The 18,247-nt window shown below is 36.8% G+C and overlaps 1 protein-coding gene across 3 annotated transcripts in view; it reads right to left on the bottom strand.

The window, feature by feature from the left end:
- The window catches only part of DPP10 (dipeptidyl peptidase like 10), a 770,042-nt gene that overhangs the window by 124,236 nt on the left and 627,559 nt on the right, over nt 1-18,247 (bottom strand). For all 3 annotated transcript variants that reach the window (XM_042243952.2, XM_042243953.2, XM_060411166.1), the window contains one exon: nt 7,454-7,574. In XM_042243952.2, coding sequence (XP_042099886.1) covers nt 7,454-7,574 — 121 coding nt within the window. The remainder of the gene's footprint in view (nt 1-7,453; nt 7,575-18,247) is intronic.

Below are 18,247 nucleotides of genomic sequence, written 5' to 3'. Positions count from 1 at the left end.
TATAGGTGAACTCTACATACAGACATCCTCTACTTTATCCTCTTTCTTTTATTTCACATCTATGCTTCAGGGTGTTTTTTCTAACATAAACTGGCAGAGGAGGAATACATGCAAGCCTGGTTTATGGGCAGGTTTGCATGATGTACTTCAGCACACTGGAGTTGAACAGGCTCTGCTTCCCTTGTGGCGCAGCTGGTAAAGAATTTGCCTGCAATGCAGGAGACCTGGGTTCGATCCCTGGGTTCAGAAGATCTCCTGGAGAAGGGAAAGGCTCCCCACTCCAGAGAATTCCATGGACTGTATGGCATTGCAAAGAGTCGGATACGACTGAGCAACTTTCACTTCACTGTACTACAATCTGATTCAGGAGTGATATTAAAAGACTATAACAAACATAAACTCCCCCAGTTGGAAGGCTTTTAAACAAGATATATATTTTCCACTTCTTATGGAAGGAGACTTGGATTGAAGCATGGGGCCATCCAGACTTCTGCACAGGAACTAATAAGAGTCCACCTGGTCAGGGATATAGAAAAGTAAAATTACAGATTTAGTGACAGGAAGTCTAGAGAAAGGAAGTGTATGGAGTTGTCCAACGGTATAAAAATATAAACATTTGAAGATATTAGTGTCCAGCTTAATGTCAATCAGAGCATATCCACAGCAGAGGAGGTTCTTAATGATCCAATCACAGTATGGCCACCAAGTGCATGTCCGTTTGCCACCATGACCTGCCAATAATAGTGATCATTAATAAACTCTTCACATGGCATTATTCACCAGAAGACCCAGCTGACTATCTGACGACAGGTAGACTACATGGAAACTCTTCCATGAAGAAGGGGTAGCGTTGCTATTACAGAGACATACACATGGTCTAGGTATAATCATACATTTGCTGCCTTTAGGCCTATCAGTACTGCTATTCATGAGTTTACAGAATAACTCATCCATAACCACAATAACTCACATATGTCACCTCCAAAGAGTAACTATTTATAGCAAAAAGAGGGGCAATGGGCTCAAATGGGATTCACTGATTTCATCATGTCCCTCATTAGCTGTACAAACATGGCTTGAAAGAAGAGTAAAACAGCTGGCTCTATCTCAATTTTGGCACTATTTGTTTGACAATATTCTTGAAGTTGGGACGTTATCCTACAGATATTAGTGTCCTACTTAATGTCCAGCTGAGTACATCCACAGCAGAAGAGGCTCTGTGTCCCTCCTGAATTACTAGGAAGCATAGGTCTAGGTTAAGGGGTAAAAGTGTAATGTTCTCTTTCACTATCACACCAGCAATCCATTGGGCATATTCTGTTTCTTATTCTCATGATAATAGGCTTGGTGGGTTTAGAAATCCTCATGCTCAAGGGAGGATTACCTCAACAAGGCACAAAGCCATAATTCTGTTCCTCTGAATTGAAAACTGAAATTTCTCTCTGACCATTTTGGGCTTAGTATGACTGGGGGCAAAAAAACTGACAGAAAAAATAGTCACTGTACTGGGTCCAATGATTAATCTCATTGCCAGGAAAATAATGTGCCTTAACTATAAAAAAAGAGGACAAGGGAGAATCTATTAGGAATTTAGCAGATTCACAAGTATTCTCTGATATAATTCCATCTAATTTTCCAATTCTACATTTCCATACTCCAATTTCCATTTTAATGGAAAACTAAAATGGTTGCAACCTAATTAAGAAGAGGAAGCAAAGGAATAAGATTCAGCAGGAATAAAGTCTTGGTTTGATGCACCAGGTAAATAACCTGTCTATTCTAAATGCTGGCAGAAGATAAAGGGGAAAAATAATGAATAGTTGAAGGTGCTTTGATTATCAATTAAAGTCTTAGGATAAGTTTTTTTTTTTTTCTTAATAAGGGCATTCACCCCCAAATCTTCTATGAATAACACAAGTATTTGGCTGTAGCTATCAATTTCATACAGGAATATTACTGGACTGATATTACTGTACAATGAAACAGTACCAGGTGGGCCTTTGTATGCTCCTATTTTGACACCACAAACTTTTCATTGGAAAAGAATATTCCCATGGTGTCTAGTCTAAGCATGGCCAATATGAAACCAGGCAAATCAAATGAAGAGAAAAGAAGTTAGTACATGGCGTTTATTTCTTTGGTTCCCACCCATGAAGTCATTTGGGTGTGGCTCTGTTCCTCAACCAAAGCTTACTGCTCTAGAACTATGAAAATTACACATTTCCCTCCTTCTAGGTCCTAGAAACAGCTCCCACGCCTCTTCAGATTGTAATGGCTGAATTATTACTGGTCACAGGTTGGATACTCTTTGTCATTTTTAAGTGGCTCCTTCACAGATAAAGCTGAATACTATTTTGATAGTGACTTTTTTTTTTTTTCCCAGTAGTGATCCTGACACTGATTTACTCAAGTAAGTTAAAATTCAGATAAGGAGACATGAGTCATCCACATAACACACTGAAGAAAAAACATGCTAAATGACAATTGAGTGTTTAACCTTAAGTCTTATGAGATTGTAGGTACAGAGAGATCACAGTGTGTTGTCCAAAATCAACACTCAGGGTTTCTAAGAAACAGGTACTGTCCTGGATGCTGAAGTATATATACACAAGTACTTTCCAAGAAAAGAAGGTCTCCAATTTGAGAGCGCTATTCAATAGAAACTAGACACTATCTGCTCTTATTTATTTTAGAGTGACTTATGCCTAAAGTTTTTCCTCACAAAAATGCCAAAATAGCAAAGTAGTACAAAGAGTTATGTGACTTCCTTCAGGTATAAAGATAAAGCTAACCAAATAGAAAGGAGATAAATGAAAAAAATCTTTAATATGAATTTGTTTAAAAGTCCTCTTGGACAAGGCAGTTCTTTAATTGCAACTCAGAGGGACTTTTACTCATGGATATAAACCTCCTGTAATTATATCATACTATTTACAAACAATGTATTTTCACAAATTGCATCCCATTCCATTTCATTGTCTCTATTATACTGATTTAGAAAATCTCACTGCAGAACAGATGGAGTTTTCAACACATGTTGTTTTATATCACAAACACTTAAAAATATAGCCTAAACACAGCATTCACTGAAAACTAACTCATATATGATCACAGTGTTCAGATTAACATTTCTGAAAAGTAAGCTGATTTTATCCATTTGAGTTTATCAATTTACATAGGATTTCCTGGGATGTTACTGACCTGTGGTTTGTGGTTGACTTTTCCCCTACTGTTTGTATCTTACTGTCAACTTTTTGAAAGTACTGTCTATGTTCAAAACCTCTTGCTTCCCATTTACACTTCCATCCACTGAAATCTTGCTTATGGCACCACCAATTTACTGATTTTGATCTTATCAAATTCTGATAGCAAATCCAAAAACAACTTTGGAATCCTTAGCTGTTTGACCTTGGACTTAGCATCATTGTTTACCCTATCTTCCTCTAGCTTCCATGGCTGCATCTCTAATTTATATTCCTTTTATCTGTCATAGTTCAGTTTTACCGGGATTTAGTAAAAACTCAGTAACTATTTGTTGAATCAATTAATGGGTAAATGTGACTCCCTGTGTGTATGAAAAGGCACAAGTAAAGTGAATACAGGCATTTCACATTGTTCTTACCAAATAGCAAAAAATTAAAAATCCCAGTTTGTTGAAAAGGATATTGTTTATCTTGAAATTTTTATTTTTTTTAATTTTTCCATCTTATAAAATTTATTTCAGATTTCATTTGATATCTTGAAATTTTTAAAATCTCATTTCTTTATTCTTGTCATTCTTAGAGTTCAATGCAAAAACTCTTTCTTCTATAAAACCCCTCTATATTCCCCCAACCCATCAGAATTAACTCTACTTATGGCAATCCACTCCAGTACTGTTGCTTGGAAAATCCCATGGACGGAGGAGCCTCGTAGGCTACAGTCCATGGGGTCGCAAAGAGTTGGACACGAATGAGCGACTTCACTATGCATATATTTAATATGATGACATGTAGTTCTATTAGAAGACACTTGCTTCTCGGAAGGAAAGCTGTGATATACCTAGACAACATATTAAAAAGCAAAGACATCACTTTGCCAACAAAGGTCTGTATAGTCAAAGCTACAGTCTTTTCAGCAGTCATGTATGTATGTGAGTTGGACCATAAAGAAGGCTGAAGGCCAAGGAATTGATGCTTTCGAACTGTGGTGCTGGAGAAGACTCTTGAGAGTGCCTTGCACAGCAAGGAGATCAAACGAGTTAGTCCTTCAGGAAATCAACCTTGAGTATTCATTGAAAGGACTGATGCTGAAGCTGAAGCTCCAATACTTTGGCCACCTAATACAGAAAACTGACTCATTGGAAAAGATCCTGATGCTGGGAAAGACTGAAGGCAAAAGAAGAGGGAGGGAGAGGATGAGGTGGTTGGATAGCATCACTGATTTAATAGACACGAACTTGGGCAAACTCTGGGACATAGTGAGGGACAGGGAGACCTGCTGTGCTGCAGTCCATGGGGTCAGAAAGAGTTGGATGTGACTTAGTGACTGAATAACAATAGTTCTATTTCTATTTTACCATGCTCCAGATGGTTCATTATATAATAGCTGTTTACAGTCTTTCACTTCACTAAGTTGGAAATATCCAAAACAAAGAAGCTCATATTCCTCATGATATTGCTCTCAGATACTGCCTGACAGATATATGTGCTCAATAACTGTTGAATTGAATTTCAGAGAAGGATTACTTTAAAATATGAGATTCTAAAATATATTTGTAAATCATATATGCATATTAGTTCCATTATTCTGAATGTTCAAATAATAGAACTTAAGTCATTTTTTGTTTCTATTTAACAGATTCAATACTTCATAGAAACTTTCAAATTTGTAAACTTGGCAACTGTGTATTCTACCTTTTTAAACAAAACATTGAGCTGATATTTTAGTTAAATATGTCAATTTGTATGAATAAGATTTGAGGTGATTTGCATAAATTATATTTAAAATGCTTCACTTTTAGCACAAAGTTCTATTTTTCTTCTGAACTTCACCAACTTTTAAAAACACATTATATTTTATTTGCTTTTACTTTTCTTAGAAATTGAATAATACTAGACAGGGAAACAATTGCACTTTTAAAAGACTTCTAAAGACTCCACTTTAGTGACGGTGGTTGGAGGCAACAGCTATACTCACACATTGGCCTGGCCCTAAAAAATTAAGCCCTAAAAAAGTAATGCACTTAAAATTTGCCTTAAAACATTTTATTATCTTTAATGTGACTCTTCAAAACTGTTTTTTCCTGTAATTACAGAAGGTACATTTCAATTTTAAAAAAAGGTAAGTGGAAATGATACATGTTACTTCCTGGGTTTCCCCCACACCTTAATTCATACTGTAGTTGATTTCTGCAATGTAATAAAAAAGAAATTTCCACACTAGAGTATCACACACATACTATTAAAAATCATACATGCTCAGTTGCCAGTTGGGTCTGACTATTTGCAACCCCATGGACTGTAGCTCACCAGGCTCCTCTGTCCATGGAATTCTCCAGGCAAGAATACTAGAGAGGGTTGCCATTTCCTCCTCCAGGAGATCTTCTCAACCCAGGGATCAAACCAGTGTCTTCTGCACTGCAGGCAGATTCTTTACCACTGAGCCACCTGGGAAGCTCCCATTAAAGATCATATGCATTCCTAACAGAAAGTACTGTCTTTTCATGAGTATATTGAAGGGAAAAGAGAAGGTCTGGATTCTGGGAGCTGATGGCACATTGGACAAGTAAAATGATAGTTCAGTTCAATCGCTCAGTCGTGTCTGACTAACAGTAAGTTATATTATATTATTATTAAGGTCCATGTGGGACTCTCGAAGCATAGATTGGGGATGGCAGGCAAAATGTTGAGGGAAAACTCAATGGACATCTGAATTGCCTAAATCCCTCTGTCAGATCTTAATACCTTAATCCCTTGGTAGGGTCCCTTCTCTTGGAAATGAAGCAAGAATTGAGGTAAGTCAGAGTCTGGCTGATGAAACAGACCAGAGAAATCTAATACCTTATGTCCATAATGCATATCATCCTTTAGAGAACAGTGAAAGGCCTTCCACTGTAACAGGCAGAGTAGCCCAGGATGAAGCACTGGCTTTGAAGACACACATTCAAGCCCCAGCTCTGCCCTCATGAAGCTGAGGTCATGCTCAAGAAACCTATCCTCCCTGAGTCTTGGTTTCTTCAGTAAGTAATACACTAGGATTGTAAGAATTAACTCACACAGCATATCTGAAATTTTCTAGTATATGTAGAACATATGATCAAAGGTGTAACTTCAATTTGAATGGCAAGAACCATAATTTTCCCATTTTCCTGTGTTTTGGAAAGTGTCAGACCTACTGTGTAGTCTTGAAAGTTTTTGTTACCCATTGGTCTTGCCTTTACCCAACACATTTTTCAGTTTCAGCCCCAATATATAGATTTCTATTCTCTAATTAAGAAAGTAACTCTATTTCTCAAATAATGGTCTTTGATTTATACCCTTATAATTTCCTCAAATATGTAATTCCATAAACTTCATGAAGCTTTCCCTAAAAGACAGAGACCTGAATCATCTTGATCAATGGTCAATTCAGTACACTGTACATTAAGTTTACTCCCAGTTGATTCAAAATTTCTTCTGTGTAGAGGATCCTACTTTGTCACCCAGTAAGCATTCCAGCACACTGTGAAGCACCAGTGTTCCCACTAAATTATTCCTCTTCTGCTGGTCTGCTCACTGTGTCTGCTCCCACTATTTATTTACTAGTGATCCAACCAGAAGTCCAAGAATCATTCCTGACTTCTTCAATTCATTTCATCCTTTTAAACATTAAGATCTACCTATTTGACTGCCTCATCAATTTTAGAATCTTCTTTCCTTTTTACTGCTTTAACCCTAGTCCTATTGCTCATTCTCTTTTGATAGAACATAGGAAAAGACTTCTGGTTGTTCAGTGGTTCTTTTTGCTATTCAATTCCAGCCTTACATGGTAGCTTAAATGATCTATTTATGAGGAAGATCTAATCTTGGCACTTCATTGCTTGAAAAGCTGTATAAGTTTCCCCATTTAATAGTGGAAAAATAATTGAAATCTCAGATTATTTTTAAGGTTACTGCCTCTTGGTTCTTGGTGACTTCCTTTTTCTCAAATTTTATGCCTCAATAATACCATGCATAAAATAAATTTAACCTGAACAACATGTATGTGTATATATATATATACATATAGACACATATGTCTCAAACATAGAATCATGTAAATCATAACCAGTCAAAATAGGAGCAATACAAAGATATGAAAGTATGAAGGCAATTTTGAAAGGAAATGAGAAGGAATAGTGATCTAAGTATTGCTCCAGAATGAATATTTTTCTTAAAGATTATATAAAAATATGTCATTTGTATGCTTTTGAAACTAAATCTATTCAACTCACCTTCATATAACCAGTCAGCAATTCCATTAAAAATAATTCCTTCTTTTCCAGAAGATGTCAGTCGCAATGAACTACTCTTTATATCAGGTTGATAGTAGATATTATTTTCAAAAATGTAAATCTGTATAAGGAAACATGCAAATAAATCAAAAATATTAGTAGCTATTTTTTATACTTTCATATTGCAGAATATTAGCTGAATAACTATTTAATTACTTATTTGCTTTTAATTTGTTTTTATTTAATGCATATTTTTTCATTGCCTTCACTTATTAATGGCTGTTTCTTTTCCTATCATATCTATACCCAGTTATGATTTTGAAATTACATGGTACTAGGTATTGAAGCTTCTAAATCCACATTTTCAACCACAATGTTCATGTGCTTAATAATCTTTTTCTCATAGCACAAAATTGATTTAGGTTTGAGGTAAAATTTTGCATACTTAAGAGACTAATCACACAGTAGTGTCCGATTCTTTATGATCCCAACGACTGTAGCCCACGAGGCTCCTCTGTCCATGCAATTCTCTAGGCAAGAGTATTGGAGTGGGTTTTCATTTACTTCTCCGGGGGAATCTTCCCTACCCAGGGATGGAAGCTGGGTCACCTGCATTGCAGGCAGATTCTTTACCAACTGAGCTACTAGGGAAGCTACTATTTTGCATACTTAAGAGATTAATCCTGGAGAAGGAAATGGCAACCCACTCCAGTACTCTCACCTGGAGAATTCCAGGGACAGAGGAGCCTGGCAGGCTACAGTCCATGGCATCGTAAAGAGTCAGATATGACTAAGTGACTTTCACTTTTTTAAGAGACGGATAACTATACTAGATACAATTTTGGTAACAGCAAACTTCGAGAAAAACTTCAAGTTGGGGTCTTTTACAAAAAAATAAAATAAAATAATAATAATTGGTGATCAATGAAATATTTAGAAAATCTCTCTCATTCTATCCAGTTCAACTCACAGATCCATTGATGAAAGGAAAAAATGACAAAATTCCTTCAAATTGTAAAGTGGAACACACCTCCTTATGCCCCAAACTTCCCTGGTAATTCCTTTTTAAATAGGGCAGTAGTAATAATAACCTTGTGCTTGAGGATTCAGGAAAGAGTTTTAATATGAATACACTACAGATTCTTCCAAAACATTGGAAGTCTTTCAATAATATCAACATCATCATTAACAACAACAGCAGTCCTAACAAAGGAACATCAGTAGAAATTAAACAGTATCTATCCACACTTAAATATATGTCTTTACTAGAGATAATTCAGGATAAAATTATCTATAATTCAGTTTATGTCAATGTATGGCAAAATCAATACAGTATTGCAAAGCAAAATAAAGTAAAAATAAAAATTAAAAAAAATATTTTTTTAATGCCAAACATTTCAAACTGTTGGTCTATGTGATGATATAACTGTCACAGAACTATGTTTCATCCACATATTTGGGGGAATAGAATATTCTTCAGTGAAAGGTCAATTGCTATTTAGATTGACATTCTTCTAAGAAGGTGAAAGACGGCCTAGTCCCTATGTGTTCTAGCATGCTGTAGGATCATTACATGATTGTAGATAGGGCAAACTAAAGGACATCTGAAATAATTGTCTAGAGATCCTAGATTTTATTTTTATTTTTATTTTTTATTTTTTTTGGTTTTTTATTTTTTAAATTTTAAAGTCTTTAATTCTTACATGCGTTCCCAAACATGAACCCCCCTCCCACCTCCCTCCCCTAGAGATCCTAGATTTTAATACTTGATGTGCACAATGATGAAGGCAATCTTAATAACCAGAATGTTTTATTGATATTCTACTTTGATTCTGCTGAGCAAGCATTTAACAGTAAGAGTATTTAGTTAGGGCTTCCCTGGTGGCTCAGACTAAATCCATCACTACCTGTTGTTTATATTACAGGTGAGTATGCCAAGATAAGAATAAGAATTGTTGGGGGGTGGGGGGACGGAAAGAATAGATGTTTAAACATATGTTTTATAATCAGGCAGCCTAAATTTAAAATCCAGATAACTTTGATAATTTGCTTAAGCTTTCCAAATTTCAATCCTCTCTTTCATACTATGTGGATGTCTCACACCTACTTTAGAGAGTTGATGTGAAGAAGAACCGAGATGAATGTAGAACATATAACACACATAGCCATTTCTAGAAGCAAGGCTGACTTTATCCAAGATGATTTGCTTCAACATCTTACACCTTTGCAGGTATTGCAGATTCTAAATCAAATTAAAACCTTTAGGGCTATGCTTCAGCTGATGAATAAATTAACACAAATTTTGACTGTTAGGATAATTATGTTGACTATGTATTACGAATAGTTATAGCAGCAGTGGCAGTACTATCAGGAGGAGAGCAAGAGAGTGATATTCACTGCTTTCACTTCATTTAGAAAGTTTCAAGTGATAAGAATAAAAGAAATAAGCTTATTATCAAGGTATATGGGTCACACTTAGGCAAAGTTTGAGAACTATATCTCAGGTAACTTAAAACTGGATGGAAGTTGTTTTTTATGACTTTAACAACATCTCATTACTGAGAAATAACATTAACTTTATAATAGTCATCTAAAGTTAATCTTTGTATAAATGCACACTACCCCCTTTGCCTTTCACAAACAGTATGTAACATAGACACACAAAAATCATTTTTAGGTGGAGGGAATCCTCCTTTTGTTCTAGAATCTTCTATGAGTACTTGTAAGTAAATAGAAATTCAGATTATCCACACCCAGACTATATCAGCACATGTGACTATTATCAAAAGTAAGGGTCAACAAAAGAGTCTGAAATGCAGTACTTGGATGCAGTCTCAAAAATGACAGAATGATTTCTGTTCGTCTCCAAGGCAAACCATTCAATATCACAGTTATCCAAGTCTATGCCCCAACCAATAATGTTGAAGAAACTGAAGTTGAATGGTTTTATGAAGACCTACAAGACCTTTAAGAACTAACACCCATAAAAGATGTCCTTTTCATTATAGGGGACTGGAATGCAAAAGTAGGAAGTCAAGAAACACCTGGAGTAACAGGCAAATTTGGCCTTGGAATGTGGAATGAAGCAGGGAAAAGACTAACAGAGTTTTGCCAAGAAAATGCACTGGTCATAGCAAACACCCTCTTCCAACAACACAAGAGAAGACTCTACACATGGACACCACCAGATGGTCAACACCGAAATCAGATTGATTATATTCTTTGCAGCCAAAGATGGAGAAGCTCTAAACAGTCCACAAAAACAAGAACAGCAGCTGACTGTGGCTCAGATCATGAACTCCTTATTACCAAATTCAGACTCAAATTGAAGAAAGTAGGGAAAACCACTAGACCATTCAGGTGTGACCTAAATCAAATCCCTTATGATTATACAGTGGAAGTGAGAAATAGATTTAAGGGCCTAGATCTGATAGATAGAGTGCCTGATGAACTATGGAATGAGGTTCGTGACATTGCACAGGAGACAGGGATCAAGACCATCCCCATGGAAAATAAATGCAAAAAAGCAAAATGGCTGTCTGAGGAGGCCTTACAAATAGCTGTGAAAAGAAGAGAAGCGAAAAGCCAAGGAGAAAAGGAAAGATATAAGCATCTGAATGTGGAGTTCCAAAGAATAGCAAGAAGAGATAAGAAAGCCTTCTTCAGCGATCAATGCAAAGAAATAGAGGAAAAGAACAGAATGGGAAAGACTAGAGATCTCTTCAAGAAAATTAGAGATACCAAGGGAACATTTCATGCAAAGATGGGTTCGATAAAGAACAGAAATGGTATGGACCTAACAGGAGCAGAGGATATTAAGAAGAGGTGGCAACAATACATGGAAGAACTGTAAAAAAAAGATCTTCATGACCCAGATAATCATGATGATGTGATCACTCATCTAGAGCCAGGCATCTGGAATGTGAAGTCAAGTGGGCCTTAGAAAGCATCACTACGAACAAAGCTAGTAGAGGTGAAGGAACTCCAGTTGAGCTATTTCAAATCCTGAAAGATGATGCTGTGAAAGTGCTGCACTCAATATGCCAGCAGATTTGGAAATCTCAGCAGTGGCCACAGGACTGGAAAAGGTCCATTTTCATTCCAATTCCAAAGAAAGGCAATGCAAAAGAATGCTCATACTACCGCACAATTGCACTCATCTCACATGCTAGTAAAGTAATGCTCAAAATTCTCCATGCCAGGCTTCAGCAATACATGAACCATGAACTCCCTGATTTTCAAGCTGGTTAGAAAAGGCAGAGGAACCAGAGATCAAATTGCCAACATCCACTGGATCATGCAAAAAGCAAGAGAGTTCCAGAAAAACATCTATTTCTGTTTTATTGACTATGCCAAAGCCTTTGACTGTGTGGATCACAATAAACTATGGAAACTTCTAAAAGAGATGGGAATACAGACCACCTGACCTGCCTCTTGGGAAATCTGTATGCAGGTCAGGAAGCAACAGTTAGAACTGGACATGGAACAACAGACTGGTTCCAAATAGGAAAAGGAGTACGTCAAGGCTGTATATTGTCACCCTGCTTATTTAACTTCCATGCAGAGTACATCATGAGAAACGCTGGACTGGAAGAAACACAAGCTGGAATCAAGATTGCTGGGAGAAATATCAATAACCTCAGATATTCAGATGACACCACTCTTATGGCAGAAAGTAACGAGGAACTAAAAAGCCTCTTGTTGAAAGTGAAAGAGGAGAGTAAAAAAGTTGGCTTAAAGCTCAACATTCAGAAAATGAAGATCATGGCATCCGGTCCCATCACTTCACAGGAAATAGATGGGGAAAAAGTAGAAACAGTGTCAGACTTTATTTTTGGGGGCTCCAAAATCACTGCAGATGGTGATTGCAGCCATGAAATTAAAAGACATTTACTCTTGGAAGAAAAGTTATGACCAACCTAGATAGCATATTCAAAAGCAGAGACATTACTTTGCCGACTAAGGTCCGTCTAATCAAGGCTATGGTTTTTCCTGTGGTCATGTATGGATGTGAGAGTTGGACTGTGAAGAATGCTGAGTGCCGAAGAATTGATGCTTTTGAACTGTGGTGTTGGAGAAGACTCTTGAGAGTCCCTTGGACTGCAAGGAGATCCAACCAGTCCATTCTGAAGATCAACCCTGGGATTTCTTTGGAAGGAATGATGCTGAAGCTGAAGCTCCAGTACTTTGGCCACCTCATGCGAAGAGCTGACTCATTGGAAAAGACTCTGATGCTGGGAGGGATTGAGGGTAGGAGGAGAAGGGGACGACCGTGGATGAGATGGCTGGATGGCATCACGGACATGATGGATGTGATTCTGAGTGAACTCCAGGAGTTGGTGATGGACAGGGAGGCCTGGGGTGCTGTGATTAATGGGGTCGCAAAGAGTCGGACATGACTGAGTGACTGAACTGAACTGAACTTAAGGGTGATTTAACCCAATGTAATATTGCTCCAATTCTCAGCTTTTTGAAGGGAACAAACTCTAAGTCAAAATTATTAATAAAAACTCCATGATTTCTGCAGATGTATAAATTATCCAAAACCATTGACCAGTAATTACATTTATATTTGAAGAACAGATTGGATGATATTCAAAATCCATATAAAATTGACATCTGCTTCAATGTAAAAGAACAAGCAATATGGAATTAGAATTTTAATACCATTTGCTAGAAGCTGCAATACCAGGAGATGTCCCTAATATCTTTTATCTGTGGATAAAAATTAGTGGCTGGCTTTATAAAAATGTACTTTAATAATATTCTAAACTTTTTAAAATTGCCAAAGTTTTTTCCTTGAATTATATTAGTTTCATATAATAATCACAAACTCTCATCATTATCTAAGCAATATGAGAGCTGCAAATATTCCCAGGTACTACTTGGGCCCACTGATGAAAATAAACTGGATCCAAACAATCATCAAGGGCTGTGACTAGATTTAAACCACATTGAAAATATGACAAACAGTAATGTCATTTATCCTAATACTATTGATTAAATTATCATAATAGTTTTGTTGCCTTTTATCAATTTTTTCAAAAAGCCCGCTAAATAGTTGTTGTTCAGTCGTTCAGTCGTGTCTGACTCCGTGACCCCATGGACTGCAGCATGCCAGGTTTCCCTGCCCTTCCCCATCTCCAAGAGTTTGCTCAGACTCACGTCCATTGAGTCAGTGATGTCTATTTGACCAGTTAAGTTTTCGGTTAATAGAGCAAGCCAGATGTCAAGTTCTTCAAAATCTGTGGTCTTAATACACTTACAAAATAATTTAAAACTGGTAAAGTCACCACAAAAGCAACAGGAATACAGTTGAAATGTTATGTGTGGAATCATGGCAAAATGAGAAGTATGCAATAAGTGACTCAAGAAACTATTCTAATCAATACATTAATTGAATTGATAATACTCATCACCAAGTGATTAAACACAATATGTGTCATTGTACTGCAGGAGTCTTTAAGAGCTGATTTTCAATTTTCTGCCTTCTCTTCCCCGCTGCCACAACCGCAGTAATGTTTCAGTGATGGCTGCCCCAGACACCAGGATTTCTGGGTGAAGAGGTATGGAATAAATTCTTTCCCCTTCCCAGACAAATTGTGATGGCCGTATGGCAAGAAATGAACATCTAAAGTTCATCTGAAGTTAAAAGTCATTAAGATTTTGAGTTTGAGAACAACTGCAATGTAAATTACCCTACTGTGGCTGATTTAATCCAAGACAATGCCTACTACAAACTTGTAAGAGCAGGCTGTTACAAACCTCAGTCAATTTAATTGAAAAAGAACATCAGAATAAAACAAATATAACTGGATGTTACACCTATTTTAGCTGAAATATTACTGAAAAGATATCCCACCTTCACTGATTTTAATTGTTTTTATGATAATTTTAAATGAGAAACCTAGATCATTCAAAAAAATCCCACTTGTTGTAATGGTTTAAGAGAATTTATAGTTATTAGCCAAGTTGGGATAGGATGGGGGTTGCCTTTTACTGTTGCTTGCTTTCTGGAAATAATGTTGGAATTAATAAAATATCCTAGAGAACACATATATATGTTCTGTATAAGTAAAATAAATTACTCAAACTCTTAAAAGCCAATTTGTAATTTGTTGTTAGAAAGAACTCTAGCTAAGTATGCCTGAGTTATAAAAAAAAATTTAATATGTAGTCCTTGTCTCCAAGGAGATTACAATTTTATGTGAGAGACAGATAGCTAAACTTCTAAAACCCAAAGGAGGAAAAACATGTATTACAGGGCTTAGCCATGAGCATCAGGAGGCAGTGTGGGGGAATTGGCTCAAACAGACTTTTAAAGATTACTGAGTTTAAATTGTGTCATTAAGGACAAAGAGTGATTCCATAGGACTGGGAAGGTGGAGAGGAAGAAATTCCAGGCTGAGGGAACAGAATGAGCTAAAGCCAAAACTGGACAACTATGGAAAGGTGAAGGAGAACAGTTCTGTAAGATTCAAATATATTTCTATACACCTGTGGTTGCTCTAAGAGTTAAGATGGTGCCAAATCATAGACCAACTTGAATACTAGACCAAAGTTTGAACTCTCCTTTTTTGGTAATTGACAGCTTAAGTTGTTTATAAACAAATGAGTGACTAGGAGGTTACTTAGGAAAATGCTTTGCTGTGTTTAGTTGCTCAGTCATCTTTACTCTTGGCGACCCCACGGACTGTACCCTTCCAGGATTCTCTGTCCATGAGGATTCTCTAGGCAAGAATACTGGAGTGGGTTGCCATGCCCTCCTCCAGGGGATCTTTCCAACATAGGAATCAAAACAGGGTCTCCTGCATGGCCGGCAGATTCTTTACCAGCTGAATTATCCTGGAAGCCCTACTTAAGAAAATAATTGTTGGCAGTGAAAGAATATAAAGGGGAAATGAGAGAGTGTAAAGGGGAAATGGTAGATGACAATTCAAATATTCTGCTTCATAGGGATGGTAACTGTCAAATTGATGACAAATTGACATCATATGACAAATTGTCGACAGATAACTTCTGTTGACTAGAATTTGCCAATATTTAGTATATCTCACTTGGATCCTATTATGTTTCACTTTCCAGAGTCAGTTCTTGAAGGTTTTAATGCTAGTTTCATACCCTTCAAATTATAGACAATTTTTATCTTTTGCCCTGACCCAAGAGAGTGTGAACATTCTCCAAACCATATCCTTGGCTCCTTTTGGCTCCTGGCATATTAACCATTCTCCAAATTGATTATATTTCCTGGTCCAATAGTAGCTCCAAAACTTGTGTGGAATCTTTGTCTTTTGCTTTGTCAAGAATAGATTTGATTTTTAAACATGAAAGCTTATCAGTTTCTTAAATAATTTGTATTGGAGTAAATTAAATATGTGTTACTAAAGTGAGTTTAATGTAATGCTATTTTGGAATTAAATGACACAAAAATATTTTGAGTTATATGAAGCCATTATTAGAGACAGATGTTATCATTTTTCAATAATAAAAATGTTTTATCATAGGGACACTATTAAATCACATAATTATGTACATATTGCTTTTTATCAGTAGTCACCTTGAACACATACATATCTTTGAGCTGTACCAAAGAAGTTAGATTTACAAAAGGCAGAGGTATCATAGATCAAATTGCCAACATCCGTTGAATCGTCAAAAAAGCAAGAGAGTTCCAGAAAAAAAATCTACTTCTGCTTTATTGACTACATCAAAGTCTTTGACTGTGTGGATCACAATAAACTGGAAAATTCTTCAAGAGATGGTAATACCAGGACACCTGACCTGTCTCCTGAGAAATTTGTATGCAGGTCAAGAAGGAACAGTTAGAGCTGGACATGTAACAACAGACTGGTTCCAAAACGGGGAAGGAGTGGAAGGAGTATGTCAAGGCTATATATTGTCACCATCCTTATTTAACTTACATACAGCATACATCATGCGAAATGCTGGGCTGGAGGAAGCACTAGCTGGAATCAAGATTGCTGGGAGAAATTTCAATAACCTCATATACACAGGTTACAATACCCTTATGGCAGAGTGAGGAGGAAATAAAGAGCCTCTTGATGAATGTGAAAGAAGAGAGTGAAAAAGTTGGCTTAAAACTCGACATTCAGAAAACTAAGATCATGGCATCTGGTCCCATCACTTCATGGCAAATAGATGGGGAAACAGTAACAGACTATTTTGGGGGGCTCCAAAATCACTGCAGATAGTGACTGCAACCATGAAATTAAAAAGACACTTGCTCCTTGGAAGAAAAACAATGTAGATAGCATATTTAAAAGCAGAGACATTACTTTGCCAACAAAGTCCATCTAGTCAAAGCTATGTTTTTTCCAGTAGTCATGTATTGATGTGAGATTTGGACTATAAAGAAGTTGAGAGCTGAAGAATTGATGCTTTTGAACTGTGGTGTTGGAGAAGACTCTTAGGAATCCCTTGGACTGCAGGAGATCAAACCAATGCATCCTAAAGGAAATCAGTCCTGAATATTCATTGGAAGGACTGATGCTGAAGCTGAAACTCCTATACTTTGTCCACCTCATGCGAACAGCTGACTCTTGGAAGAGAACCTGATGCTGGGAAAGACTGAAGGCAGGAGGAAAAGGGGACACCAGAGGATGAGATGGATGATTGGATGGCATCAACAACTCGAAGGACATGAATTTGAGCAAGTTCTGGGAGATGGTGATGGACAGGGAAGCCTGGTGTGCTGCAGTCCATGGGGTCGCAAAGAGTTGGACATGACTGGGTGACTGAACGGTACTGGACAGAAGTTAAGAGCCCTACCCAGGTGGAAGGTGGTGACTATATGCTGACCACAAGCACATAGAACCCAGAATGCTTGGAACCAGAAAGTTGATGACTCTGATTCTTGAAAGATCACCCTGTTACCTTTACACAACCAATCATAAGAAAGTCCACAAGCTGCAAGACCTTCACCCCAAATATTGCCTTCAAAAACTGCTCCCTGAAAGCTATCAGGGAGTTCTGGTCTTTTGAGGATTAGCAGCCAATTCTATTTGCTTGGCATCCTATAAATAAATGCTATACTTTCCTTCCCAACAATTCAGTGTCAGTAGATTGGCTTTGCTGTGTGGTGGGTCAGCAAATACATTTGCTTTGGTAACACTAGCAAAGAGCAAAATTTGGTTTCTGATATATGAATGATGTATGTTTTTACTCTGGGCACTGTGAAAATAGGATTGTTCACAAGAATCAAGTTTGCATATTTGCTGCATGTATATTAAACAAAGAAAAAGGAAAAAATGCAGAATTTTTATTAGTAATCATTATTCATTGAAAATGCTACCATAAAAATGATCAATATTTTACTGAAAGCCACAGTGTATCATTCAACTTTATAAAAATTCTGTTTCTTTTATTTTCCAGTATGTAGTAAATTCCGAGTGCCCATTTATATAATGCAAAGTAAAGCTATGAGCACAAGTTAAAGTTTGATTACCTCTGACATTTTGGCTTTGAATAAATCTGTCTGTCACTTATGGAATACTGCTTTCATTTCTCTGCAGGAGCATCTCTGGGATAGAATAACTCACTCAAATCATTCATGTCACTTTTGTACCAGTACCTGACATTCTAGAGATAGAATCACTATCAGAGAACTCTCATCCCTTGACATTTGCAATTATTCACATGAGGAATCCCTTTCAAAGAGTTCTTATTTCTTAAAACTTTTACAGAATATTACACATTCTCAAAGAAGTGAAATATATCCCTTTGTCTTAGATTCATAATTAGGTAAGTCATTCCTCAGTTCCAAAGCACTTTTAT

Source organism: Ovis aries, chromosome 2 (assembly GCF_016772045.2).
Source record: "Ovis aries strain OAR_USU_Benz2616 breed Rambouillet chromosome 2, ARS-UI_Ramb_v3.0, whole genome shotgun sequence".
Classification (NCBI taxonomy): domain Eukaryota; kingdom Metazoa; phylum Chordata; class Mammalia; order Artiodactyla; family Bovidae; genus Ovis; species Ovis aries.
Note: the sequence above shows the minus strand (reverse complement) of the source record. Positions and strands in the feature narration are given on the sequence as shown.